The 27,997-nt window shown below is 43.7% G+C and overlaps 1 protein-coding gene across 8 annotated transcripts in view; it reads left to right on the top strand.

Annotated features, from left to right (window-relative positions):
• The window catches only part of GTF2IRD1 (GTF2I repeat domain containing 1), a 234,448-nt gene that overhangs the window by 164,192 nt on the left and 42,259 nt on the right, over nucleotides 1-27,997 (top strand). For 7 of the 8 annotated variants that reach the window (XM_074189368.1, XM_074189369.1, XM_074189367.1 and 4 more), the window contains 5 exons: nucleotides 2,399-2,457; nucleotides 2,791-2,847; nucleotides 8,422-8,505; nucleotides 10,829-11,012; nucleotides 11,625-11,653. In XM_074189368.1, the coding sequence (XP_074045469.1) occupies nucleotides 2,399-2,457; nucleotides 2,791-2,847; nucleotides 8,422-8,505; nucleotides 10,829-11,012; nucleotides 11,625-11,653 (413 nt within the window). Of the gene's footprint in view, nucleotides 1-2,398; nucleotides 2,458-2,790; nucleotides 2,848-8,421; nucleotides 8,506-10,828; nucleotides 11,013-11,624; nucleotides 11,654-14,184; nucleotides 18,370-27,997 lie in introns of those variants that run through there. The other variant, XM_074189374.1, reaches the window with a different exon arrangement.

Genomic DNA, 27,997 nt, shown 5'->3' with positions numbered 1-27,997 from the left:
CCTGGGCTCAGTCTGAGTAGGTTTGGGGCCAAGCCTTGGGTCAGGGTTAGGGGTTCAGACCATGGTTGGGGAACAGTTCATATTATTGAATATTAGTGCTACAAATCTCCTCCCCCAAAGGCACAGTTCTTGGAAACAGCCTATGGAACCCACCAGTCCAAACACAAACATCCAAGTGCCAGCCCGGACACGGGAAATGACTTTTTTTCTGGAAAAATGATCATGGCCTCCTTGCCAAGTTCTGATGAGTTCAAACATCACACACACACACACACACACACACACACACACACACACAAACAGAAGGCAGTAGAAAGTTGCCACACTGATGTCCCTTCTCCATCTGAGAGAGCCACACCCAGGGCTTCAGCAGAGTGGCTCCATGATCATCTGGTTTGTGTTTATTCACTCACTTCATTTGTACTCTGAACTAAACAAGCAGCAAATTAAAGGAATATTTCTGTAAATATAGCTAAGGAGAAAAAGAATTGTAGTGAAGCTATAGAAATCTATTATATATAACTGACTTTTAAATATGTATATATTTATAATTTAATTATATGCCTAATTAAATTATATATAATGTATTTAATGCATTTGCATACATATTTAATAATTTAATTTCTATGTTCTAAATATACTATATGAAATTGATTTTATATCATAAATGTAGTTACCTAGCAATTTGATATCTATATAATTTAAGTCTAGATTAAATTTCAATGCAGAGCTTTCAAAAGTATCCTGCTAGTCTGTGTTTCTTTGTGACTTTCTTCTCTGCATTTTTTAATATCTTTATTCTCTCTTTTTTTTACTGCCCTGTCCTACCCTCCCATACCCTCACACACACACACACACACACACACACACACACACACACACACACACAGGAGTGGGGGGGATATAAAACAAAAACCTTTACTATATATTCATAGAAACAAATTCCCCTGTTGATCAGGTCTGACAATGTCACTCTTGTTCTTCAGCGTGAATTCCATCACCTCTCTATCAGGAGGTTGGTAGCTGGCTTCACCATCAACATCCAATAATCAATGTTGATCATTAGCATGAATTGGAGTAGCTCATTAGAGCAATAGAGAGGCCTGAGTTCAAATCCTGTCTCAGATACTTACTAACTTACAAGAGGTCTTTCCTAAACTTCCTTCTTCACACCCATTAAAAAAAAAACAACAAACCCTTGTATTTATGTATTTGTTTTGTATATATTCTTATACATACATGTGGTTTTCCCCTATAGAATGTAGGCCCCTCAAGGACAGGAACTATTTCATTTTTCTCATTAAAAATCCCCAGCACTAGTATACAGCAGGTGCCAAATGATTATCAACAAACATTTATTAATCTCTAAGGATACAAAGAAAACAAAAGAGAGCCCCTGCCCTCAGGGAGCTCACAATCTAATGAGGAAGAAAACTTGCAAACAGATATGGACAAACCAGATCTATCCTGAATTAGGTGGAGATAATCTGAGAGGAAGCTGCAGAAGATTGAGGAGGAAGATAATGAAAGAGGTGAAGTGTTGTCACTTGGGATGATTTGCAGACCTTTTTGGTTGCCAATGCTCTGTATCAGTTCAACTCTAATTAGAGTTTAAATTCAGTGAAAGTAGGGTCTACATCATATATAAATCTGATAATATATTAAAGGCCCCGAACCGAATAGATGCTTAATCATTATTGACTTAAATTGAACTTGGATTAATCTTTGTTTGCGTTTATCATCAGATATCTTTACTGTCCTATCCCAACCAAATGCTTTGGCTCCACTGAAAAGGCAAATCATAACTGAGTCATTTACCTAGAGAAGGAAAAAAACCTCAAAAATGAAGCAGAGGTGGCAGTGGGGCAAGATAGAATAACCCCCAATGCCTCCATGTTGTTTTTGTTCAGCTTTGTCTGACTTTCTGTGACCCAATAGTCTCATATGAGAACATAATTTTACTTTCAGAAGCTTTTGTTCCCAAGGAGATTGTAAGCTCCCTGAGGGCAGGGAATATGACTTTGGGCCTTTTTATCCTTCCTCCTTGTCCTCATGTCTTCCTCTGGTCTCTCCAAATGGACTTGAACCCTTTGGAACCATAAAATACTAGAGGAGAAAGGGTCTTTAGAAACCTCTACCTTTTACAAAGAAGACTTGGGCCTAGTGTGGGGAGATGTGTTGTCTGGGTCACACGATGAGCCACTGGCTGAGCCAGGACCAGAAGATATAAGGTTGCAGTCCTGGTTCTGTTCTCTTTTCCTACATCATAACACCTTCAGACTGAGAATTGCCTTGGATGGGGGCTGTGGTTCAAGGAGGGAGTGGAGTGGGGGGGACCCCAGGGCAGCATTTGCTGGGCTCCATTCTCTCTGATGGCCTGGTTTGTGGTGTTTTACAGACCCGAGCTACTTGCTGAAGGGATGAAAGAGACAGCCACGGACAGCCCTGGAACCCTAGGTAGGATTCTGAAGTTGGCCACAGCCAAGATATCACATAATAAAACAGAAGGTCTCTGCCTCCTGTTTTCAGACGGAATCCTCTGTTCAGGATCTGGTTCTGGAATGGCTTCCCTCTCTTACCCATCTCTCCCCTCAACTCACCCCTCCTTGTCTGTCCCCAGAACCAACCTCTCCCAGCAGCCCCCATTTATCTCTCCTCCGGTGTCCCCCTTGACTCTTCTCTTTCTTCCTTCTCTTTGTCCTGTTCCCCTCCCTCTCCATTCAGGAGCATGTTTTGTCTTCATTATCATCCTAATTCTTTCTCATGTGTCTCTTCTGTTTACATCCCTAGAGAGAGATTCTGGGGACTCCCTGGCAGACGAAACAGTCAAAAGACAGGGATTTCAAGGTAAGGGGGGGGGGATAACTCAGAAAAGGAGCACTGGGATCTTTACAGGTCTCCCTATGCTCAAAGTATATTGGGGCCATGGGGCTGGGGGAGGTTGCATGTGTTAGCAAAATCATCAGCCTAGGACCTTTGTGAGGGAGGCCAGACACACTGTCATGGAAGACCAGGAGGGGATGGGGCATCTTGGCTCTACCATCCTGGGCATCCCTGGCATAGCCCGTCTCTCAGGTATGTTAACATTGTTTATCCAGATTATGTAAGTGTGCATATGTGTGTGTCTGTGTGTGTGTGTGTGTGTGTGTGTGTGTGTAAAGACAATAAATTAAGATGACATACTTCTAGCTTGAGGGTTCTCTACCTTTTTTCAGAAAATCTATGAATTTAAACAGAAAATAAAAATTATATCTGTTTTCATTTACTCCCAAATATAAAATTCTCTTCAATTATTTAAAAGTATACTGAGGGGACAGCTAGATGGCGCAGTGAATAGAGCGCCAGCCCTGGAGTCAGGAGTACTTGAGTTCAAATCTGGCCTCAGACACTTAATAATTACCTAGCTGTGTGACCTTGGGCAAGCCACTTAACCCCATTGCCCTAAATAAATAAAAGTATACTGAGAAGAGGATCATAGACTTCTCAGACTGCCGAAAGGGTCCATGACACAAAGAAAAAGAATTCTGCTCCAGAGGAAAAAAGACTCACTTTAGTATCAGTTGCCCTGGATTCAAATTCTGTCCATATTGTTTTGTGAACCAAAGTCTCTGAACTTCCTTGGGCCTCAGTCTCCTCATTGTGAAATAAGATAGTTGATTTGGGGGATCTCCAAGGATCCCTCCAGTTCCAGGTCTATGATCTTACCAAATACTGGCTCTACCAATCTCAACCTAGAGATCTTGGTCAAGTCAATGGCTCTTTTCTGAAACTCAGTTATTTTCCCTTATAATAGGAGGGATTCAGACTAGATGATCTCGGAGATTCTTTCCTACTCTATCAGTGATCTTGCAAAAAAACAAAACAAAACCAAACCTTCCTCTGATGGCTGTCTTCAAGTATTTTCAAAACAAACGTGGGAAAGTAGTGAGCCTTATTCTTTTTTGTGGGTGATTCTCATGATCAAACCTGGAACTAAAGAAAGGAGATACAAGGAAGCAACTCCCTCCTTAAGTGTGGAACATCACATGTACTGACAGACATGGTTGATAGTTGGTTGTGTTATTCATTAAATTGTCAGTCATGTCTGACTCTCGGTAACCCCATTTTCTTGGCAGATACTGGAGTAGTATGTCATTTCCTTTTGAAGTTTATTTTACAGAGGAGGAAACTGAGGCAAACTGATGGTGAAGTGTCTTGCCCACATAGCTAGAAAGTGTCCGAGGCCAAATTTAAACTCAGGAAGATAAGTTTTCCTGACTCCAGGCCCAGCACTCTATCCTCTGCACCACCTAACTGCCCCAGGTTGATAGTTCTTTTTTACCAACTGGGTTTGGATTTGGATTTTTTTGTTTTTGTTTTTGTCCTTTTCTATCTTTTTTGTTTTCCTTGTGATTAGGAATGCCTCTCTGGGTGAAGGAGGGGAAAGGAATAGATTGAGAAGTTAAGATGATTTTTTAAAAAAGATAATTGTAAATTATTACCATTTTTTAAATTGTAATTACAATAGTTTTAACAAATTTATATGACTAGTTCACCTTGGCCCTTGCCCGAGGCAGAGCCAGGAGCACCAGATAGACACAATGAAGAGACAAATTTAGTTTTAAGCCAAGGAAAACATTAAAGTTTTCCCAGACTGGAAGAGATTCAGCAGGGAGCTTAAGGTTTCCCCCTCCCTTGCAAGTTTTTAGACATGGCTGGGTAGTTACTTGTTGAACTATGTATAATCAAGATTCTTTCCAGATCTGGTTTAGGTTGGTGGTTACTGAGATCCCTCCTGCCTTAGAAATTCTGAGATCACTGGCCTCACCCTCATTCTGACATGGAAGTAACACAGAGTTCTTGAAGGCTACACCAAGGGACTCCAAACTCAAACTCAACTAGGTTCTACCAGTCATGCTAGCAAGGTTTAGGGTATAGTCATGGACACCAACTTTTTACTCTCCTGGGAAGAACCTTGATAATTTGAGGACTTAACCATGAAAACAGATTCTTTGACCATGGCAACCCAGGAAACAGATGATTCTACAAAATGACCCCCCCCCCCCAGTTTACTTCTCTAACAATGGAAGAAAGGGATCCGAGGATGCTAAGAATCAAATTATTTTTAGGCCATCCATAAAACATTAATTTAACCTTCAATATTCTAATTGTGAGATCTTTGCCTAATGACCAGGGAGTTGACATACTCTTGGAAGAACCGAACCGTAGAAATATTAGCCTTCTCACTATAAGCCAAATCAGAAGTCATAAGGAAGTTACAGCTAAGTGGAAAGTTGGCTCATGAATTCTTCTTGGAGGGACCCAAAAAAAGAAAAAAAAAGTTGGCCAAACTGGCTTTATTTCAAAGGCAAAGTCAATAGAGGAAACATTACAGGGAGTCATTTGGCTATCCCACTATGCATTGCTTATCATGAACATTTAAAAAAGACCCACCATGAAAATAATTTCTGCTCCCAAGCCAACATATGATATATAGAGAATGTCAAAGCAGAGAAATTATATACAGAAATCTATTAGGTCCTTCAGAAAAGTTCAAGACAAATATTTAGTGACTTCAGTACAAAAAAAAACAGAATAGCAAAAAATATGTTGGAAAATATGGTTGAGGATTAAAAAAATGAAAGAGAACAAAGGCCTATAGACTGTTCAGAAGCCTCCTTCCTATATGTTATGAACACTTTCCTTTTGTAAAATTTCATTTTTCCAAAAGAATAAAAATCTCTTTTCTCTCCCTCCCACATACTCCCAATTCAAAAAGTTAAGAAAAAAATCTTATTAACATATAACAATCAAATTTCACAATGACTATGTCCAAAAACGTGTAATAATCTGCACCTGAATTCATCGCTTCTCTGCTAGGAGATAGATCTCATGCTTCATCATCAGTCCTCTGCAAAGGTGATTGGCCGTTGCATTGATCAGTCATAAATACTTTTAGGAAAGTATAGGAAGACATTCATTGGACATGATGAGCAGCAAATAACGTCTCACAGAACAGAAAATTGACAATATCATAGAACTAGGACCCTCACCCCCAGGCCATCTTGGTCAGCCTCCTTCATTTTATGGACAAGGAAACTGAAATCAATGGAGGTCAAAAAACTTGCCCAAGAGAGGTGGTAGGCAACTAGCCAAAGATGGTGCTCATTCCCAGTACTACATTCATTGCCTCTTCAGAGAAAGAAAACAGCTGCTTTCCATAAACGTTTGTAGAATGAACGAATGAGAAAATAACTTGTAAATTACTTCTCTTTGCGTAGTCAAATTAATGCCTCATTATAGCAAATATCAAAGTTAATCCCAAATTTAGAAGAAATAATAAATTCAGGAAGAAGCCATCCCATGCAAATTGCAACAGCTCTAACCTGACCTATTTGAACAAGCATTTGCTGCTGAATAATGGATAAAGAAAAAAACATTGACACCAATTATTATCCTTCCCTACCAAAATTTAACCAATGTAAAGCAATTGCCTCAAGGAAGAGTCCAAAGGAATCTAGAAACCTCCTCAGTCAAAAATTTAATTTTGGCAAAACAAGAGCTAAGGCAGCCAACAGACACACCTGTTTAGAATAGAAATTTACTTCTAAATGTTAAAGGAGGCAGAGTGGAAGATCACAAAGTGCTGAGAGAAACAATGAGTCTGCAAAAAACTTGGCATGGAACTGACCTAAGCCAAGTCATGTCATGATCATTTATTGATGCAACTGCAATGAGGACAGCAATCAAAAGTCAATCAATCAATAAATATACACATATACATGTATGTATATGTGTTCACATGTACATGCAACACATAAATATGTATGTAAGGTACACGATGTATTAGGCATCAAGCTATTATGTCATTTAATCTTCACAGCAACCCTAGGAGGTAGGGACTATTATCCCCATTTTACAGATTTTACAGATGAGGCATACCGTGGTTAAATGACTTCCTCAAGGTCACACAACTAATAAGGCTAGAGTTTAACTAAAATCTTCCTGTCCCCAGGCTCAGTCACTGGGCCACCAGCTGTGGGACCTATAGCAGAAGGAAAGCTTAAATCCCCTGCCCTCAGGGAGTTGATGTCCTCTCTAGGAGACAAGACTAGGGTCAGAGGTTCCTATTTGTGCTGGAAGGGAAATTAGAAGTCACTGAGTCTGGCTCACTCATTTCACAGAGGAGGAAGCTTAGTGTCAGAAAAGTTAAGTAACACAGGGTCGCACTGCAGACGTCCAAGGCAAAATTCAAACCCATGTCTTCCTGATTCCAGGGTGTCACACTAGAGGGCCCCCTTAGCACAAAACTCCAGATTAAAATGTAACTGGGAAATATTTAACATTAATAAAAACAATATAAATAAGGTGGCATTTTGGTTTTCTAAGGTAATATGCAGCTCACAGGAATGTGTTTTTCTTTGAATTTGCTGCCGCTATATCACACTAAAGCTTACATACCTAGAACAACTAAGAGCCATGAAGTGTTAATCTCTTCCTCGTGGGAAGAATACATTGGCCGGAGCACCACCACCACCTCCTCTGTGAACATGCCGACCTACATGGATCACTCCCATCTTTGACCTCTTTTAGTCCTGTGTATGCTCTATACTATCCTTCAAACGTGAAGTATCAGGACTGTATAAAGACAAAAACAAAGCAATCCCTGTCCTCACAGGGCTCACAGTGAAGTCTTGTATAGAGACGTACAAGAGAGGGCCATATAAAGTAGCATCTTTTCATCTGTGATGTGAGTGATAGTGAATTTTGTATCCTTATCGAACTTGGACCTTATCTCCCCAACTAGACTAGGACTCCCTGAGTGTAGGGTCTGTGTCTTACAGCAGTTTGAACCCCCATCCCGAGACATGGTGCCTAGCACAATGTGGAACATGGGAATGCTGCGCCCAGAGGTCAATGAGTCCATCCCCCTGTCTTTGTACAGGAGAGCGTGACATTCCAGACGTTCACCTCCCAAGAAGTTATCCAGTGCTTCCTTCTCTCTCCAGAATTCACTTGCCATTTGTCATGACAAGCAGCGGGTGTGGAGGCCAAAATCCTCAGGCTACATTTTCACTCATCTCTACCTTTGATCTAATAAAAATGATCCCTTGAGCATGAGTGATGAGGGAGAGGGGTCTCATCTCCTGCTTTGTGTGTCTCTTCCCTCTGGGGCTCATTTTTTAGTCTGGGGGCCATCCAGATGCCAGAAACATTCCTTTCATTTCGGCTTTACGGCTGCTTTGCCATAAGTGAGCCTTCTTAAGGAAAAGTATCTTTTCTGTTTAGATGGGGTTTTTTTGAAGGGCTCCGAATGGCCCACTCCAGAGATCCGTTAATTGCCAGATAAGGAGTTTCCTATAATTAGAAAATCATATTACTTAAAAGTCGCCAAGTGCCTTTTAATTTAACAACCCAAATCCATAATCATCTTCTTTACAGAAAATTACGATGCCAGGCTCTCACGGATAGACATCGCAAACACACTGAGAGAACAAGTCCAGGATCTGTTCAATAAAAAATATGGTGAGTATGGGGGAGGGAGCAAAAAGGGTATGGGGAAGCGAAGGGGTGGGTGCCCCGTGCCCACTTCATGCCACCATCTCCATCCCTTAATGTGTAAGAAATGACTGTGGCACCTCCTGTGAGAAGGGTAAGTTACCCAATGTCCTTTTGCTCAGCAAGAGAATAAGGAAAACCCTCCAGGTAAGATAATGCTCTTCCTAGAAAGCTCTTAAAAGTCCAAATGCAGGGCAGCTAGGTGGCGCTGTGGGTAGGGCACCAGCCCTGGAGTCAGGAGGCCCTGAGTTCAAATTCGGCCTCAGATGTCACTTAACACCATTGCCTTGCAAAAAAAAAAAAAACTAAAAGGTCCAAATACATGAATCAATCTACAAGCATTCATTAACCTCTTACTGAGGAAGGAAAGAGTGAACAAATGAATGATGAAAGAAAAATAAAGGCACAAACAAGGGAGAAAAGGAAAGAAAGGGAAGGAAGGAGGGAAAAAGGAGAGAGGGAGGGAAGCAAGAAGAGAAGGAGGAGGGAAGGAAAGAAAAAGAGGCAGGGAAGTAAGTAAGAAAGGAGGGAAGGAAGGAAAGAAAGGAAGAGAAAAACAAAAGGAAGGGAACAGAGAGGGTAGAAGAAGAAAAAAAGTGGGCATAGAAAGAAAAAGAAAAAGGGAGGAAGAGAGAAGGATAAAAGGAAGACTTCAGATCCATCTGGGGACACATAACAAAAGCAAAGGAAGTCCTGCCCTCAAGGAGCTTTCATTCTAATGGGACAAGGCAATACATATTAGAGAATGACAGGCAGATGACTTGGAACCTTAGGGGAAGAGATTAGCCCAGTAATGGTAGAATTGATTGGATGATGATTCCAGAAAGAACTGGGTGAGGTGGGGTGGCTAGGTGGCACAGTGGATAAAGCACCTGCCCTGGAGTCAGAAGGACCTGGGTTCAAAAGCACCTGCCCTGGAGTCAGGAGGACCTGGGTTCAAATCCGGTCTCAGACACTTAATAATGACCTAGCTGTGTGGCCTTGGGCAAGCTACTTAACCCCGTTTGCCTTGCAAAAAAAAAAAAATTTTAGAAAAAAAAAAGAACTGGGTGAGGGAGAGCAGCAGAGGATAAGAGCACCATGTGGCAAGATCACAAGGAAGCACCGAGTGAAGGGAAGCCTGGTTTGGGTCAAGGGAGGCCCTCACCATTCACAGACTTCCATGACATCCCTTTTCATATAGGAAAACACAAAATGATACAGACTTGCTTTTGTATCTTGCTTCTACTCCATCCTGGTCAAGTGACTTGGCTTCTCTGACCCTCAGGCTCCCTTTCTCCAAATGTGACAGTATCTCAGAGGAATTAAGGGTTTTGCCTAAAGTGGCAGTTTCAGAGGATGGACAGCTAGAAGGGACCTTAGAGTGCATCTGAACCCTGCCCCTCTAATTCCTGTGAGCCTGGGACCTTGGGTGAGGTTCAGAGACAAGTGACTTAACCAAGCTCATACAGGCAAGAAATAGGATTTGAACCCAGACCCTTGGACTTGAGACCTGGGGTCCTTTCCTCTGTTCTGGTTAGGTTTTGTTTCTCACTTTTCCAGATTCTTGCTTCTTGTTTCTTTTTTCCTTTACATTTCCTGATTGTCTCCAGCTTGGGCTCTGGCCCTTTCCATTATCCTGTTTGTAGCATCAACAAGCCAGGCCACTGGCTTAGCACAGTTGTATACAGTAGGAGCTCAATAAAGACTCGTTCCTTTCTTTTTCTTCCTTCACTGCTCAGCTCTGATAATATCACTCATATTCACATCAACCCCTTCCTACAAATTCATATATACCTATATGTCCTTATACACATACATACAAACATACATGCACACACTCATACATACTTAACTACTTACATGGGCTCATGTTTGCCCAGTGAAATATAAACTCCATGAAGGCAGGGACTTTTTCACTCTTAACTTTTGTATTGCTCATAGGAAATATTTCATAGATGCTTGTTTATTAATGAACTAAACTGCCTTAGTAAATGCCTTTGAGGAAGCAGGGTGTGGTGAATAGAGAGCTGACTTCAGGGTCAGGAGGATCAAGGTTTGAATCTGACCCTTGCCACATGTGGGTTGTATGACTTGTAATAAGTCACTTGATCTCTCAACCCCTAAGACATACTTCAGGAGTTTTCATTTTCAGGATCCAATTCTGTTCTGCATTGGGGAAAGGGGCTTCTTCATTAAGAGTTTCCCCTCTACTCTGGAATTCAAAGGGCCAACCCATAAACCAGGGCTTGTGGAATGACTCGGATTGGGCTGGTTGATGGTCTAATGTGTTCTCTCCTTGGTTTTTCAGGGGAAGCTTTGGGCATCAAGTACCCTGTCCAAGTCCCTTACAAGAGGATCAAGAGTAACCCCGGCTCTGTTATTATCGAGGGGCTCCCCCCTGGGATACCCTTCCGCAAGCCCTGTACCTTCGGCTCCCAAAACTTGGAGAGGATACTTGCAGTGGCTGACAAGATCAAGTTCACAGTCACCAGGTATCTCCTCTTAGAAGGGCGGTTGGAGGGAAAGGGTGGCCTGGGATGAGGGAGGAGTGTGGAGGGAGGCCACCAAGGGGAGAAGGAAACGGCTCCCACCCAGCTGTGCTGAGACATGCCAGGAAACCAACTCGGCTTATCCTTGGAACATCAAGTTCCAGCCCCAACCAGAAGAGATGATGAGCACACCCTCCCCTTCCAGCCCTGTCATCCGTCCTGCTGGGCGACCCCAATTAAATGGCACTTCCCAATTTAGCAGGGAGAGAAGTGAACTGTGAAAGACAGAATCACTTCCCTGCCTCTGATCCCCCCACCCCAATGGGATCTAGCCTCCATTAAAGACCCAGAACCATGATAGAAATATCAGAGAAAGGGAGAGGGGGGGAGAGGGAGATGCCTTCTGGGATCAGCCCCCAGGGAGGGCCTTATTCTAAGAGGTTTCATGTTTCCCTTTCAAACGTTTAGCATTTCTATTTTCTCTTCCTAGAAAATATCTAGAAAGTTCTTTGAAGCTCCCCAGCTCACTCCCTTTCACCCAAACAATTTGCTATCAGGGTTTCTGTTCTGTTTTATGCACATACTCTAAATTTCATTTTTTAATCTCTTTTTCAGGCCTTTCCAAGGACTTATCCCCAAACCAGGTAAGAGTTCCCAATCAAACACTAAGTATTTTATTCATTGCTTGCTAAGTTCTTGGTACTGGGGAGATAAAACTCAAAGGCATCTCTTGCCTTCAAGGAGCTTATAATCTGATGTGGGAGACATGTAACTAGAGAGATCCAGACAAGATACCTACAGAGTAAATGGACGGTAATCTCAGAGAAGAAGGTGCTGGCCACTGAGGGGGGCTGAGAGGGCCTCTGGCAAAGGATGACATTTGAACCGAAAGTTTGGTCAAAACTGAGTTCAAAGGTCCTAACCCATATCTCTGACTCAATTTTTCTTCAAGAGTTGACCAAACCTTGAGGTTGGTGGAGCAGCACCAAGCATCTGTGGGCCATTTTTCATCCTGAGGTCAAAGGTCTAGTTTATGAAGTGTTTCCCCTCCTCCTAGCTCTCCCCCCTCCAGCCATCTCCCCCCATCTACACACCTCCCCTTGATTGAGCCAAGAGGAAATGTAGACCTCCAGTGGCCTTTGGGGACCCATTCATTAGCCCTGGTGAAAGGTTGGGCTGCCCAGGCAGCTGTTCTTTGACCAGTTGGGATTTTATGATTGGGAAGATTCCAAACTGACTCTGGAAAAAATCAGGGTTAGAATATTTCTTAAAAGTTTGCTGCTTTCTGGCTTCTAGGCATGTGGTGTAGCCCTTAGCTGCCAACAAAGTGTTACCAGGTGGGGGTCCCGTTTGGATGCATGAATAAGAATCATTTGCAATGTTATTGACAACTTCAGAGGAAGGAGGGGAAGCCGGGAGGCCCCAAGCCAGCTCTCACTCCAGATGTTCCCCAGATGTGATGTGTCAGTCTCCTTTGGTGGTTTGTGGTTATCTACCCATATGTAACCGAGAAACTCTTAAAAACTTGAAAACACCTTACTCTCCTCCATGCAGAAGGACATCAGTAAGGTCACACTGGTTTGACCCGAATGTTCCCTTCAGCTCTGAGATCTGTCTCTGATAGGATGTCCAGGAGGTGCTTTGGGAGAAGTCAGGGTGGTAGCCATCCATGCCCTTCTGCCTTCTCCTGAGTGTGTTTATGCCATTCCTTTACTTAATCAATCCTGATTGTCTCCACAGGGAAGGTAGAAATAATTGTAGGAAAACAGACCTTAGACACCTCTAGTCCAAACTCCCCGTCCTCACCTTTCTTGAGAGAAAACCAAGGCTTGGAAGGGAAGTGACTTGCTCAATGTCACAAGAGTTTCCAAGTCAGAGGCAAGATCTGAACCCAAGTTCCCCCAACTCTGAGACCAGAGTTCAGAACTGGATGTGGTATAGAGATAATGGATTGAAGAGTCAGTGGATGTCCTGGGTTCAAATTCTGCCTCTGTCACTTAGCCATTGCTGTGGCTTTGGGCAAGTGACTTCACTTTCCTGGGCCTCAGTTTCCTCATCTAGAAAATCAGAGGGTTGGATTAGATGACCTCTAAGGTCTCTCCTGTTACACTTTGAGAATCAACATGTAAGAGAAACACAACTCATCTGTTGGAGAAAGTGAGAATGGACAGCCTGAGGGAGATAAGACTTGGGGGGTACACGAAGTCTGTGTTCAGGTGGTTAGAGAAGCTACACATGGAAGAGAGAATAGAACTATTCTGGCTATAAATCTGGAAGTATGTCTGCGTGTGTGTGTGTCTGTAGGTGTTTGCATGTCTTTGTGTGACTATATACATGTCTATCCATATTTAAGTGTGCATGTGTGTTGTGTGTGCATATGTGTGTCTCTAGATATGTTTCTGTGAATCCAGTATGCTGTCTATGAATGTTTGTGTAACTTTATTTGTGAGTGTGCCTGCCTGTTTGTCTATACATGGCCTGTCATGTGTTGTGTCTGTGTGTGTGTATTTTCTCTGTGGGCATTTGTGTGTGTAGAAAGTAAACATTACTCAGTTTCCCAAATTCCAAATCCATGAGGTCTGGATTAGGAAAATCTTACCATCTTGACAGAAATGAGCATAGAGAGAGAGAGGCTGGCTCTGGCCCCTTCAGAAAGAATTTGGGTTGGGCCCTGTCTCCAGTAGTGACCATCTTTGGGGAGAGGCTGGGTGCCTGTCCCACAGTGCCATAATGACTTTGGGGAGTCCCTTTCAGGTGTCCTCAGAACCAGCTCCATTCACAGATCTAGGCCATGCAGAATAGGTAGCTTCTCAAGAGACCGCCACACTCACTGTGGGGGCCACAGTACCCATGTGCAGGGTATATCTCTTCTGTGATGGATAGGTAGTTGGTGGTATGGGGATGGAGCACCAGGCCTAGAGGCAGGAAGGCCTGAGTTCAAATCCAGCCTCAGATACATACTAGCTGTGTGATTCTGAACAAGTCATAACTGCCATCTGCCTCAATTTCCTCAATTGTAAAATGAAGATAATAATAGTTCTTCCCTGTCAGGGTTGTTGTGAGCATCAAATGAACTAATAACTATAAAGTCCATATATAAGCTAGCTATTATTTATATACATATATTTTAACTGTTATTCTTATTAGCTTTTATTTATCCTAATTTCATACCTAGAGGCTGCTTATTCTATAAGAAGGAAGAGAAACACAATTAGATTCTGTTTTGCTACCCGACAGGAGGAGGAGGAGGTTTGTTGGAGTCCATGTAAAAACTCTTAGTGGAATTACAGACTGAGCAGAATCCTGATCCTAACCTTGACTCAAACATACCCAATGTACAGAGCATAGGCTGCAAATCAGGGAATGAACCAATGCTTGCCCTCATGGAGCTTACATTCTACTGGGAGGAGCTGCTATTTTAATCCAGAAGGTGAAAGGGACCTTGGGATCAGTGAGTGCGGACCAGGCATCTGCTGGTGGGGGAAGGCCCCCCCCAAAAGGGGACAGGCTTCCTTCCCTCAAAGGGATCCTCAGGGAATCTTTGGTGAATAAGACTCATCTCTATGAATAGATTTAGAAATCCACTCAGTGAAAGTTTGAGTCCTGACCCGCAAGCTGTCAGTGCAGGTGGGAGTAAGATATGAAACCTTCTTGGGTTTCCATTTACTTCTCTGCGATTCAGTTTCCTCATCTATAAAATAAAGAGGACGACCTAGAGCAGAAAGATAAATCTAGGTCTGAAAGGGACTTTGGAGGGTTACTAGCCCAACCATCCCATGGTGAGAAAACCAAGACCTGAGAAGTTAAGGGCCTTGCCCAAGGGTCTTTAGATTGAAAGAGGTCATCTAAGAAGTCAACCAGTCCAACCAATTCATTTTATAGATGAGGAAACCATAAGGTTTACCCCAGGGCCCTCCTTGGTCATTTTTCTACTGACTATAGTAAGAGCAAGTATGTGACCCAAGGGACCTTAAGCATAAAACCAAGAAGATTTAAAAATAATGGAACAGCCATTATCTGCATATCAAAAAGGACTGTGGAAGGGTTGCCCTGCCATCATTCCTCTCTACCCATTCCTTCTCTTCCTCATGCCCTCAATATAGCTAGTAAGAAGGCCATTTATAATCCCTTCTACTTTAGTTCTTCCCCAAAATGGACTTAGCCCCCACCCCCTCTCTAAAGGCCTCCTCTCTTGACAGCTCTGCTCTCCTCAGGTCCTTTAGCAGATCCACAGTTGGATCTTGGAGGTCATCTCATTGACTCTCCCAACCAGTACCAGAATGGCCTAGACAACCTCTCCAGGAGGGGTGTTAGCCAGCCTTTGTTTGAACAATTCCAGTGATGGAGAGTTGGTTCACTTCATAATTACCTAGCTGTGTGGCCTTGGGCAAACCACTTAACCCCATTGCCTTACAAACAAATAAAAAAATAAACAAACAAACAAATAAGTTGTTTTTAAAAATTAAAAAAAATCTAGTCACCTTTGGATTGATTCAAAAAACTCTTCCCTACCTTAGGCCTAAATCTACCTATAATCTCTAGCCTCGTTCTCTTCTTTGGGGCCACAGGAGTATTTCCTAACAAAGTACCATTTGCTCAGCACCATCGTGGAAAATGAAGACATGGAAGCATCAGCCCCAAGGACATTTATTAAGTTCCGACTATGTAACAAAACTTATTTTTTTTAATAAGTTAGGTCAAGGAAAAACTCTGCTCTGAAGGCTCTTTCATGAGAGGAGAGAGGAATGTAAGATAGGGTCACAGAGAGCCTCTGAAATAAGTGGGAGACAAAACTAGCATGTGAAAATTTATTTAAAGCTGCCCACTCCATCCCCTTAATGATGATTCTTGAGGGCTAGAGAATGAGGTCACATTCTAATATCAATGGTACAATTACACCCCCTTCTACATACAAAATTTGATCTAAAATAGATTAGCTTTGGGAATACACAGGTAAACAGAAGCATAATTCAACTATCAAAGAACCTAGGGCTGTTTTATCAAGAGGGGAAGACTGGGGATGGCTAGATGGTGCAGTGGATAGAGCCCCAGCCCTGGAGTCAGGAGTACCTGGGTTCAAATCCAGCCTCAGACACTTAATAATGACCTCTCTGTGTGACCTTGGGCAAGCCACTTAACCCCATTGCCTTGCGAAAACCTTTAAAAAAAAAAGAGGGGGAAGACTGATTCTTATCTTCAAGACTCTTAAGGGTCACCACATAGAAATTAGATTTATTCCACTTGGTCCCTCATTTTGCAGATTAGGACACTGAGGTTTAGGTCACACAGCTAGTAAATAGTAGAGCCAAGATTTGAACCCTGATCTTGTGACTCTACCTCTCTTTCTACTGAACTACACTGGGAATCCTTATCCAGATATGAGTCCAAGGTCTTTGAATTCTCTTCTTGATTGGAGCTCAGGGTCTATAATTTCTGGGTCTTCATTCTGTCTTTCAGCAAACCCTAGACTGAATCTCATCTTGAGTAAGAACAGAAAAGCATGTCTCTCTGCACATGTTGTATATGTATGCCCATAGTTTATTGGTTTTTGATTTATTTTGCTAAATATTTCCCAATTATATTTTAATCTGGTTCAGGCCACACTAGGGAGTCAGTCTGGAAGCCATATGTCTGATACTTCTAGTATAGGCAAAAGGCAGTAACCTAAGCCAATCGGCCCATCTTCCATTTTACTATCCAAAGTCTTCGGATTTTCAGCCTGCTGCAATAGACAAAAGTACAGTTAGCTGGCTTCAAAACTAATTGAATGAGCAAACCCAAAGAAAAGGCATTAATGGTTTAATGTCCTCTTGAGGGTGGTCTCTGATAAGAGTATCCCAGGGATCTAATCTTGAACTGTCAAGCTTGCAAAAAGGCAGCTTTGGGTTACTATAGAGAATAATGTCCTGACCATTAAAGCTGTCCCAATGTAGAATGAGTTGATATGATAGGTAGTGAGTTCCCTGTCAGTGGAAGACAGTCAGTGGAGGGCAGCTAGAGAATTAAGTGCTAAAAAATGAGTCTTCCTGAGTGAAAATCTGGTCTCAGATATTTCTTGCTGTGTAACCCTGGGCAAGTCACCTAATTCTGTCTGCCTCAGTTTTCTCATCTGTCAAATGAGTTGGAAAAGAAAATGGCCAACCACCCCACTGTCTCTATCACATAAACCCCAAATGGGGTCACAAAGAGTTGGACATGACTGAAACAATTAAAAAACAAAAGTGGAGTTGGTTTGACCTGCTTGTTGGATGTTGCAAGAGGGGAATTCCTTCTCAGACACCAGATAGTATCTGAAGCCATTTCCAGTTTTGTGGCTTCTGTCGAGAAGATGATAAAAGATCCCCAACAGAGTTTGAAGGAAGCAGCTTCATAAAGTTTGAAGCTGCCTTGTCCTGCCCCTGCTATAGTCTCTCTTTATAGCTGGAAAACAAGTTGTTTAGGATTCTGGGAATGACAGTTTTTAAATTTATCAGAAATAAGAGAAGGGAGGGTGTTGTCTTCCCCTTTTTCCTGTTAAGTCATATAACACGAGAGTGAGTTGGTCCTGCAATGTATCATGAAGTATTTCTACCATCGCCTTTGGGAAAACACCTCCACATCAGACACTTGCCAGGTGTATAACCTTGAACGAGTCCCTTCCCTTCTGGACCTCAGTTTCCCTTGTTGTAAAATGAATAGATTGAAGGTAAATGCCTCTTTCAGATTTTGATATTCTGTGGAATAGGATCCATGTTTAGCCCTATAGCATTTCACCTTATTCTCTATGACTTGGATAAAAGTATAAATGGCGTATTTGTTCCATTTGCTGATAATCCAAAAGGGGAAGATTAGCCAGCACTCTGGATGAGAGTCAGAATCCAAAAAGGTATTGACGATCTGGAGCACTGGGCTAGACGGAAGATGGATGGCTCAATGGAGAGTCTTATTCTTGGGCTCAAAAAATCAATGTCACCAATATAAGATGGAGGCGGTGTGGTTAGCTAACAGTTCATCTGGAAAGCATCTTGAGGTTTTACTGGGCTGGAAGTTGAAAATAGGTCAAGAGGGTGATGCAGCAGTTTATATAATCTTGAGATGCATGAAGAGGAGGATGGCCTCCAGGAATAGGGACGAGCTAGTCCTCCTGTGATTTGGTCCCCCCCAGTTAAGCGACTTTGGGAAAACAAGGGCAAAGAAAGGCCCTAAGGACTGAGGTGGGCCTCCAGATCACGCCATAGATGACAGATTCAAGAACATGGGAGTTTTTAGCCTATAGAAGAAGAGACACATAACTTTCTCCAAATTATTAAAGGATTAATATGTTCAAAAGAGCTGAGATTTGTTCTATGAACAGAACTTGGAACAACAAGTGGAAATTGCAAGAGGCCAATTTAAGCTCAGCTTCGGGGGGGGGGGGGGGGGGCGGGGGTGAAGAACCTTCTTAGCCATTCCAACTGTCCAGAAGTAGATTGGGTAGTGAGTTTTTCATCTCTGGAGGTCCTCCAGCAGGGGCTAGAAGACCATTTTTCAGATTTGCTGTAGAGAGGATTCCCATTCCCATGTGAGATCATTAGGCCATCAAGGGTCCCCCCAACTCTCATAAATTCTGTGATTCTGTGACTAAGAGGATCTGGGCTTGGTGAGGCCAAGAGGAGTGTCCACACTTATTACAGAACTCCTTTGTTCTGCTCCCAAGCTTCCTACCCACCATCTCCTTCTGCTCCTTGGGACAACAGAAGGACATGAAGACCCCCTCCATGAACCTGTCATGCAAACACAGGGGAGATTGATCCTCATGAGGATCAGCAGCCAGATGTAATGATCAAGGAAAGTCCAGCCAGTGGCCAATGGACGTGGGTTCTTGTCTGAGTAGGGATGTGCAGTCACTGAGCTGTGTGACCTTGGCAGTCACTTCCCCTAGCCCCGCCCCCAACTGGGCCCTGAGCTTCCTGTGGTGTTAAATACAGGGGCTGGATTAGATTTCTCCAAGGTCTCTGTCAGCTCTGACATGTTATGATTCTCAGAAAAGAAAAGAGAAAGGAATCTCCCTGAGCTTCGGGTTTCTAATGAATATCAGACCCATCTGTCCTGTTCCCAGGCCTTCCACACAGCTGTGATGGATCATTTCCTGTGGCCCAATTAATAAAGTAGGCTAGGCAGTGTTCTTTAATTAAAAGACAAGGGCAAACAACCTGTTCCCTTCCTTTGCATCTTCCCTATTATCTGATATCATTGGGCATGTGGGAATAAGCCATCAGCTAGAATGGGGCCATCCTTCAATGAGTCTCTCTCTCTCTCTCTCTCTCTCTCTCTCTCTCTCTCTCTAAACCTTGGACAGGGATGGCATGAACTTTTCTGCCCTCATCAAAGCCAGCTAGTAAGGACAGGAGACCAGGTGGTGCAGTGGCTAAAACGCTGTGTCTTAGTTCAAGAAGACCGGGGTTCAAATCCAACCTCAAACACTTACTAACAGTGGATGAATCACTTAACCTTTGTTTGCCTCAGTTTCCTTAGGAGCAAGTCACAACCTTTCAGGACAACTTTCTGAGATTATCATTTGAAGGCCAGATGCTGGTCTGCAGTAATAGGGAGAGCTGAAGAAAACCTGGAGGCAAGAAAACCCAGGTTCAAATGCCAGGAGCAAGTCACTTAACCTCGGTGCCTCAGTTTCCTCATCTGTGCCTCAGTTTCCTCATCTCATTCAGCTCTTAGATCTATGATTTCCTCTACCAATGAAATTGAAGGCTTAATTTCACACACACATACACACCAAAAAATAATAATAGTTACAGTAGTCTTAGTAAACACCAAATACAAATAATAAAGAGGTCATGCTAAGTTTGGATAGAGCAGATCGTATTCTGCTCCCTGTCTGGGGAGACATCTGCCCGGATTGACCGAAGCAGCCCCTGGGCAGCTGTTCATTCCTCCCAGCTGCTGGCTCTTTTGAAGGCAGCATCGCCTTGGCTCGGTGTTTCATCTGAGGTGACTGCATCGTTTGGTTACACTGGCTTGGATGCTTCTTTGCCTTTACTCCATTCTTTAAATCCTCCTTTCAACAAGTTAACTATTAATGAGCTCCTAGCGGGAGTCAGCCCAGTCCTAGGCACAGAGGGGGATTCATGACTTTATATGGCAGTCATCGCCCTATGGGAGAGTTGGTTGTCCAGGTAGGGAGATGAAGAGCTCATTAGCAGTGAAGACAGGTGAGACTAGGAATGGTTTGTGCCCTGGCTGCCAGGCGGGTGACATCCTGTCTGTATGTGAGACGTCTCTGTGATGGGACGAGAAGCCATTGAAAGAAATGAGTATGTTTAGCCTCAAAGAGAGAAGACTCCGGAAGGATGGCAGGGCTGTCTTCCCAGAGTTGAACCCTAGAACATGGAAGAGGGAGTTAAGACATGTTCTCTAGGGCCCCAGAAGGCAGAACCAGGTTCTGAGGGGTTATATCAGAGGGTAGATATTTCCAATTAGGGATATCCAGAAGTGAATTGGACTTACTCAAGAGACGGCGGGTTCCGTCCTCCTTAGAGGCCTATTAGGCAGAATCTGGATGACCCCTTATCACGTAATGGGGATTCCCTGGTGGATGGATCCAATCCAGTGGTTTCTAAGGTTCCATCCACCTTTTGAATTCTCTGATTCTGGCAGGCAGGATGGGATACAGTGAAAAGAAGACAAAATTTAGAGTTCAGGTACCCCATATGACTCTTGGCAAATGATTTCCACTCTCTGAGCCTCAGTTTCTCCTCTTATAAAATCACAAGGCAATATAATTATGTCCCAGTCATCCATTCAGCTGCTGTTTACAGAGTATTCTCTAGGGCAGATTAAAAATTTGGCCCTTGCCCTGTCTTCTTCCCTTCCTTCCATAACTATTAAATTACTTAGAAGTCCAGGCACTTAGGTGGCACAGTGGATAGAGCACAGCCCTGGAGTCAGGAGGACCTGTGTTCAAATCTAGCCTCAGACACTTAATAATCACCTAGCTGTGTGACCTTGGGTAAGTCACTTAACCCCATTGCCTTACAAAAACAAAAACAAATAATTACCTAGCTGTGTGACCTTGGACAAGTCTCTTAACTCCCCTGCCTTGCCAAAAAAAAAGTTCAAGAGCAGCAAGGTGGTACAGTGGCCCTAGGGCACCAGCCCTAGAGTCAGGAGGACCTGTTTCCAAATCCAGGCTCAGATGCTTGATAATTACTGTGTGACCTTGGGCAAGTCATTTAACCCCATTGCCTTGAAAAAAAACAACAAAAAAAGAGAAATTTAACGAGGAGGAGAGTTCATTCTGGCTGAAACTATCAAGGAAGCCTTCCCAAAGGAACTGAGACAGGAGCTAGGTGGGATTTGGAAAAGAGAAAAAAAGAAGGGCATTCCTAGAAGGAGGGGATGATGGGAAACTCATGGAGGCAGAGATGCCGCTGGCTCTTAGTCCCCCATTCATAGCAGTCTCCTTGGGAGACCCAGGCCAGAAGGTCACAATTCTTCGACAGGTGCTCAGGCCCCCTCTTCCCATCTCCCCCATCCTCAGTTGTCACCCTGCCCCCACCTTACCCCCTCTCCCGCTCTCTTTTCTCTTCTCCCTTCCTCGGTCATGTTCTTGAGAGCTCAAAATAAAGTGTCCTTTCTCAAGTTTCTAAAGATATCACTATACGCCAGCCACATGTTCTTCCACTTAATTATCTCTCCGTTTCTTTGTTAATTAGGCTCCTCATAATGATCTCCTTGCTACCTTACCAGGAAGGTGCCTGCCTTGGATGGAAGGGGGTTGAGAAAGGCCTATGTCAGCAAGAGTCCCTCTGAGTCCAAATAAAATTGATCTTGTCTCTAATTGAGATACCCCAGAGGCCAGGAAGGAACAGAGCCAGCAGGCCTCTGCATCCTTTCTCTGAACCCCAGGCCCAGCTCCAAGGGTTTTTCTCAGGTCTTCCGGCCTGGAGCAAGCATCTCCTCAGCCCTTCCCCGTTCCCTGGGCCGTTCTGAGAGCACCATCCTCCAGAGAGCAAGTAGGGAATGGGTCCTGGGGCAGGCCACCTTCCCTGGGAGGATTCAGCGGTTCCCAAAATCCCAGTTTCTCCAGTTTGGGAGGGCCGTGAGAAGCATTCCAGATCCACCTGTACCTCAACACAAATTCCTCTCTATCTCCCACATTCCCAAGATTTCCTGGGGAGGAATTCACTCTTTCCCTCTTTTGGATAGCTCACATTCTTAGGAAATTGCTTTTCATATTGACTTAACCTCTCTACTTCAAGTCTTCTCTCTCTTCTGGGACTGAGCTTGTTAGTCATTTTTTTTCAATCCTGTTCAACCTTTGTGAGCCCACTTGGGGTCTTCTGGGCATAGATACTGAAGTTGTTTGCCATTTCTTTCTTCCGCTCATTTAACAGATGAGGAAACTGAGGCCAACAGGATAAAATGATTTAAGGTCACATAGCTAGTAAGTGTCTGAGGTTAGATTTGAACTCAGGAAGAGGTGTTTTTCCTGACTCTGGGCCTGGTGCTCTATTCACTTGGACACCTGCCAGTTACCCAGTTTAATGAGCTGGAAGGATCCTCAGAGGTCATTGAAGCCAACTCCCTCATTTTACGGGTGAGAAAACTGAGTCCCACAGAATGTGAACTACTTTGCCTGAGGTCATACTGGTAAAATGTAAGAGGCAAAATTTGAACTCAGACCCCCCTGCTTCCAAATTCATACTGTTTCCACATTAACACATATCCCCTTGGGAGAACCAGTTCAAATTAGAATGGTCTTTCGGCTTTTCCAGCCACTCTGGTCGCACTGAGGCGTCAAGTTATCAATACTGTTACTGAATATTGGTGGGATGCCCAACTGTGTAACAGGAAGCACAGTCCAGGGATGGCGGGGGGGGGGGGGGGGGGGCGGGGACACTGAGAATAAGAAGACAAGGTCCCTGTCCTCAAATGCCTTCTAACCTGGCTGGGTTAGACCCATAGAACAGAGGAATTGCTGAGCTATATGATAGGTGGCCCAATGGTTAGCATACCAGCTAGCTGTATGAACCTGGGCAAGTCACCTGGCCTCAGTTCCTTATCTATAAAAGAGCTGGAAAAAAAAATATGGGAAACCGCTCTAGTTTCTTTATGAAGAAAGTCAAAATTGTATCCGGAAGGGTCTGACAAGACCGAACAAGAATAGTAAGGGACTCTAAGAGGGGAGAGAGGAGGGCGGGGAAGGGAGAAGATCAGTTTGAATTTCTCACCTAAACCCCCCCCCCCAGTCTCTGGGATGGCTTCTTGGAGAAGGTGGGCCCTAAAGGTCTGAGAGAATTGGGATTGGAAGAAGGGGGGAAGGCCAAAGACAAAGCAAGAAGCTCGGAGATTTCCTGGGGGAGTAGCAGCAGGAGAATTTCGTGGGGAAGCATTCTTAACAGGCCCCCCTCCGCCTTCCATTTTCTAGGACTCTGCCTAGGGACCTGTATCTCATCAAATGGCGGCCCCTTGGGGCTTCCTGCTCCCCAAGCCAGTGCAATCTGAGAACCTTTCAGGATGGAAGAAGGGGGCTGGGGGGAGGCTTAGTTGCTCCATCCCCCTCCCTCGGGGCAGGTCCCCACTTCATCTCTTGCCAGGAATGCAGATGCCTTACATGTTTGAGAAGGATTTCCAGGGATAGAAATTCTCCAGCCCCCACCACTGCCCCAGTTAATCCCTCCTAAGAATCAGGAAGGCCTTCTTAACCCAATTCTCCCTCACTGTAACGTTAGCCGCGCTAGAGGCCTAAAAGCTGCAGTTTATCAGAACTGGGAAACCTGCCCAGCTGGCTTGGGAGTTAGCTTCAAAGCCCGACTTGGGGGCTTGCCCAGCTGTGTGACCTTGGAAAAGTCACTTCCCTTCCTCTAGGACTCAGTTTCCTCATTTGTAAAATTAGAAAGTTGAACTAGTCCCAGAGATCTCTGGACAAAGATCCTTCACCTTTTTTGGAGGGGGGAGGGGTTCTTAACTTTTTGAGGGAGGACCTAGACCCCCTTGGGCAATCTGAGGAAACCTGAAGATCCCTTCCCAGCAGAATGTTTTTAACTATTTACCATAACAAAAGAAACCAATCCTATTGAGATGAGTTTCAAAATAGATAACTTTTAAAATTCATGGACCCGGGGCAGCTAGGTAGCAGAGTGAATACTGGCCCTGGAGTCCAGAGGATGTGAGCTCAAATCTGGCCTCAGACACTTCATAATTACCTAGTCTGTGTGACCTTGGTCAAGTCACTTAACCCCGTTGCCTTGCCCAAAAAAAAAACCCAACATAGAAAAATAAATTTAAAATTCCTGGACCCTACACCAAGAACTCCTTCTCTATAACCTAGCATGGCATAGGGGAAGAGAGGAAGAAAAGTCATCTTCTCTGGGTCTCCACTCCCATCCCAAGGCTATATATCCTTGTGGCCTAATTAGCCATTCATCCATTCAACAGCATTTGTTCACCACCTGCCAAGTGGAAAGAACTTTGTTAGGCCCTAGGGCAGATTCAAATTCTAGATGAGACCTGGTCCTAGCCTTCCCCTTCCCTTTTTAGGAGATTCAGAGGGTCAGCAGAGAGGAAAGATGAGGAGAGATCACTGTGGTTGGACCAACCAGGGAAGGCTTCCTGAAGGAGAATAAGACAGAAACTGGACCTTAAAGGATTGGTAGGGTTTGGAGAAGACAAGAGGAGGGGTGACTTGAGCAGAATCACTGAGGCAGCCATCTAACTGCCTATTCTTCCCCTCCCACCCCAGACAGCAGCTTCCTTAGAGTCCTGGGCAGGAAGGTGACTATGTTTAATACTCCCTCCCTTGACTTCCCCGAAATCCATAGTGGGGCAGCCTTTCCCCATCTTCCCCTTCCCTAGGCATCACTTCTACCCCAACTCAGTCCTGCTCTTGAGAAGCCAAAATCACAGTGGAGCCAGCAGCCTCCTTGGACCTGGACCCTCCCCCCCCCTTCCAGAGGGCCTTCGAGGCATCTGCAGCTGTTCTAGCAGAGGGTGCCCACCCAGCAAGCCGTTGTTGACCCATAAGTCCATCACATTTCTATCACTCAACCCACAAGACTTCGTTAAGCACTTAGTCTATGGTGGGTTTCTTACATAGATAAGACCTACATAGACACATATCTACATACATACATACATACATACATACATACATACACTCGACAGCAAAGCCACTGAGATAGGATGGAGGACAGAGCACTAAGAGAAGAAAAATTGGGGGCAACCTCTGTGAAGCAGGGTTTCCTGGAAGATAGGAAGCTTCACAGAATATGGGGATCCAAAGAGATCTCAGACATTCGGTTCAGTCCTTGTGAACCCCATGCTATGGTCACCTCAGTGGCCCTCAATTTCCTCATCTATAAAACGGGGAGTAATGGATTTTCTTTTTTCTTTTTTTTTAAGATTTTTCAAGGCAGTGGGGTTAAGTAGCTTGCCCAAGGCCATATGGCTATGGTAATTATTAAGTGTCTGAGACCAGATTTGAACCCAGGTACTCCTGACTCCAAGGTCGGTGCTCCATCCACCTAACCACCCCCAGTGATGGATTTTCAAAGGCCTCTTAGCATCCTTCCCATTCAAGATGGAGAATTTTATCATTTAAATGGCAACATTTTCATGCATAAATTCTTAGACCTTGGGCAAGTCACCTTACTACCAAACCTGTTTTTTCACCCATAAAATAGGGGCAATCATGATCTGACAAGGTACTTTTCAGAGAGGAAACACTTTGTAAACCTTTAATTACTGGGAAATGTAGCCCTTGGAGACAGAAAAACCTTCAGGAACTAAAGGAATTCCATTGTACCAGTAAAATGTCAGATGTGATGGCAGGTGGGGGGTGGGGCTTGTTTCTGGTCCATATGGTCCTTAACAGACATGTTGAAGGGGGCTCCTTGAAACCCACACTCCAGCCCAAAGTGACCCAGGACGGAGAGGTGGGCTATTACCAAAAGCACATAATAGTCCTCCACCAGTCACCTCAATGTGGTGACCTCCAATATAGAAAAACACCTTGCTTACCACAACTCTGTAAGGCAGAAGGTACAGTAATTATTAGCCCTATTTTACAGAGTAGGAAACTGAGCTCCAATGTGGTGGGCTGATGCTCAGAACCTCAATAAGCATTAAGTTCCCATTGTATACTGGATATGGCAGCCAGGTAGCACCGTTGTGGATAGAGTGCCAGGCCTGGAGTCAGGTAAACTCATCTTCCTGAGTCTCAGGTACTTACTAGCTGTGTGACCCTGGGCAAGTCATTTCATCCTGTTTGCCTCAGTTTCCTCATCTGTCAAATAGGCTGGAGAAGGGAATGGCAAACCACTCCAGTATCTTTGCCAAGGAAAATGGAGTCACAAAGAGTCAGACACAACTGAGCAACAATAATAAATGCTCCAGATGATGGGCCAAGCTAGATACACAAACATGTGCCTGCCCTCGAGAGCTTACATTCTATTGGGGAGGTTTAACACATGCTCAGGTTCAATCACTACAAAGCATATCAAAAATAATTCAAAGAAAAGGGTCATTTGCTGAGGACTTAGGGAGGTGAAGAGAGAAAATAGCCCCTAGGGAGGTCAGGCGAGACCCCTGTTGGAAGATGATGCCTGAGCTAAACTTTGAAGGAAGGGGGAAAGAGGGGAGGCTATTCTTGATCATTTCTGCCAAGGGCCAGGGACAAAAGGTGGAATATTTAGGCCAATTTGACTTTAACAGAAAATGTGTGATGGGGAGTAAAAGGAAATCATCTTTTAAAAGGAGGTTGGAGCCCTACTGGGAAGGTCTTTAAATGTCATTCCTTTTTGGTGGTGTGGCCCCCTTTGGACAATGTCTGCCAAAGCCTCTGGGCATTGAAAAGGACAATTAAACCAAGAGTTATCCATTTATGAAAATAAGTTCACAGAGTCCAGGTAAGAACCTTTATAGACCCAGAGGGAACTCCAGAGCTTTCTTGAACATTGAATGACAGGTCCAGACTGTGCTTAATCTTCTTTTTATTGATATCTTTTGTTTTTACATCATATTCCTCTTTGAATAAAGCTTTCTCTGCGTCTCCACAGTGCCCAAGAGATCATGCCATGCATTGTAACAAAATATTCTTTTAAAAAATTTTTATTTATTTCATTAGCTATTCCCCCATTTTAAAAGATTTTTAGCATTCTTTTTTAATTTGAGTTTTAAATTTTCCCCCTGCCTCCCACTTCATGCCACCCCCTGAGAAGGCAAGCAGCATGATATCAATTATACATAAAATCATGCAAAACGTATTTCCCTGTTAGCCATGTTGCAAAAGAAAACACACACAAAAGCAAGAAAAATAAAATTACAAAATTTTCTAAAGAGGCCAGAAAAACCCAGTTCAGCAAAACCAACCCACACCTTTGGGAGGCAGTGTGGTATAATGGAAAGAAGACTGAATTTAGAATTCACTTTGAATCCTGGCTCCACTTCTTATTATGTCTTTAACCTTGAGCAGGTCATTTACCATCCCTGGACCTCAACTTCCTCATATGTGAAAATGAGATTGGACTTCGTGACTTCTCTAGTTCTTTGATCCTAAGATCAAAACCAACCAACTCTAATAGTGTAAACAGTATTCCACACACCCAGTCTCCCACTTCTGCAGAGGGAAGGAATTGTCTCCCCATTTCTCCGGGGTCATCCTTGGCTGTTGTAACTGCATTGGGTTCTATTTCAGTTTTTTGTTCTTAGTGACATTGTTGTAGTCCTTATACATATTGGTTCTTCTCATTTCACTGTGCCTCGGTTCATCTACATCTTCCCATGCTTCTCTGAATTCTTTGAATTTGTCTCTTCTTAATATGCTAAAATATATTCCAATGAGCTCACATCACAATTTGTTTAACCACTCTCCAATTAACAATCACCCAGTTTATGTCCAGCTTTTTGCTATGATGTAATAAATTGCTACGAATATATGTATATGGTATTTATATATTTAGACACAGATGTGTGTATACACACATGCCTGTGTGTATACTGGTATGTGGGTATAT

This window comes from Macrotis lagotis, chromosome 5, assembly GCF_037893015.1.
Source record: "Macrotis lagotis isolate mMagLag1 chromosome 5, bilby.v1.9.chrom.fasta, whole genome shotgun sequence".
In the NCBI taxonomy this organism is placed as follows: domain Eukaryota; kingdom Metazoa; phylum Chordata; class Mammalia; order Peramelemorphia; family Peramelidae; genus Macrotis; species Macrotis lagotis.
This window is presented reverse-complemented; position numbering and strand designations above follow the sequence as displayed.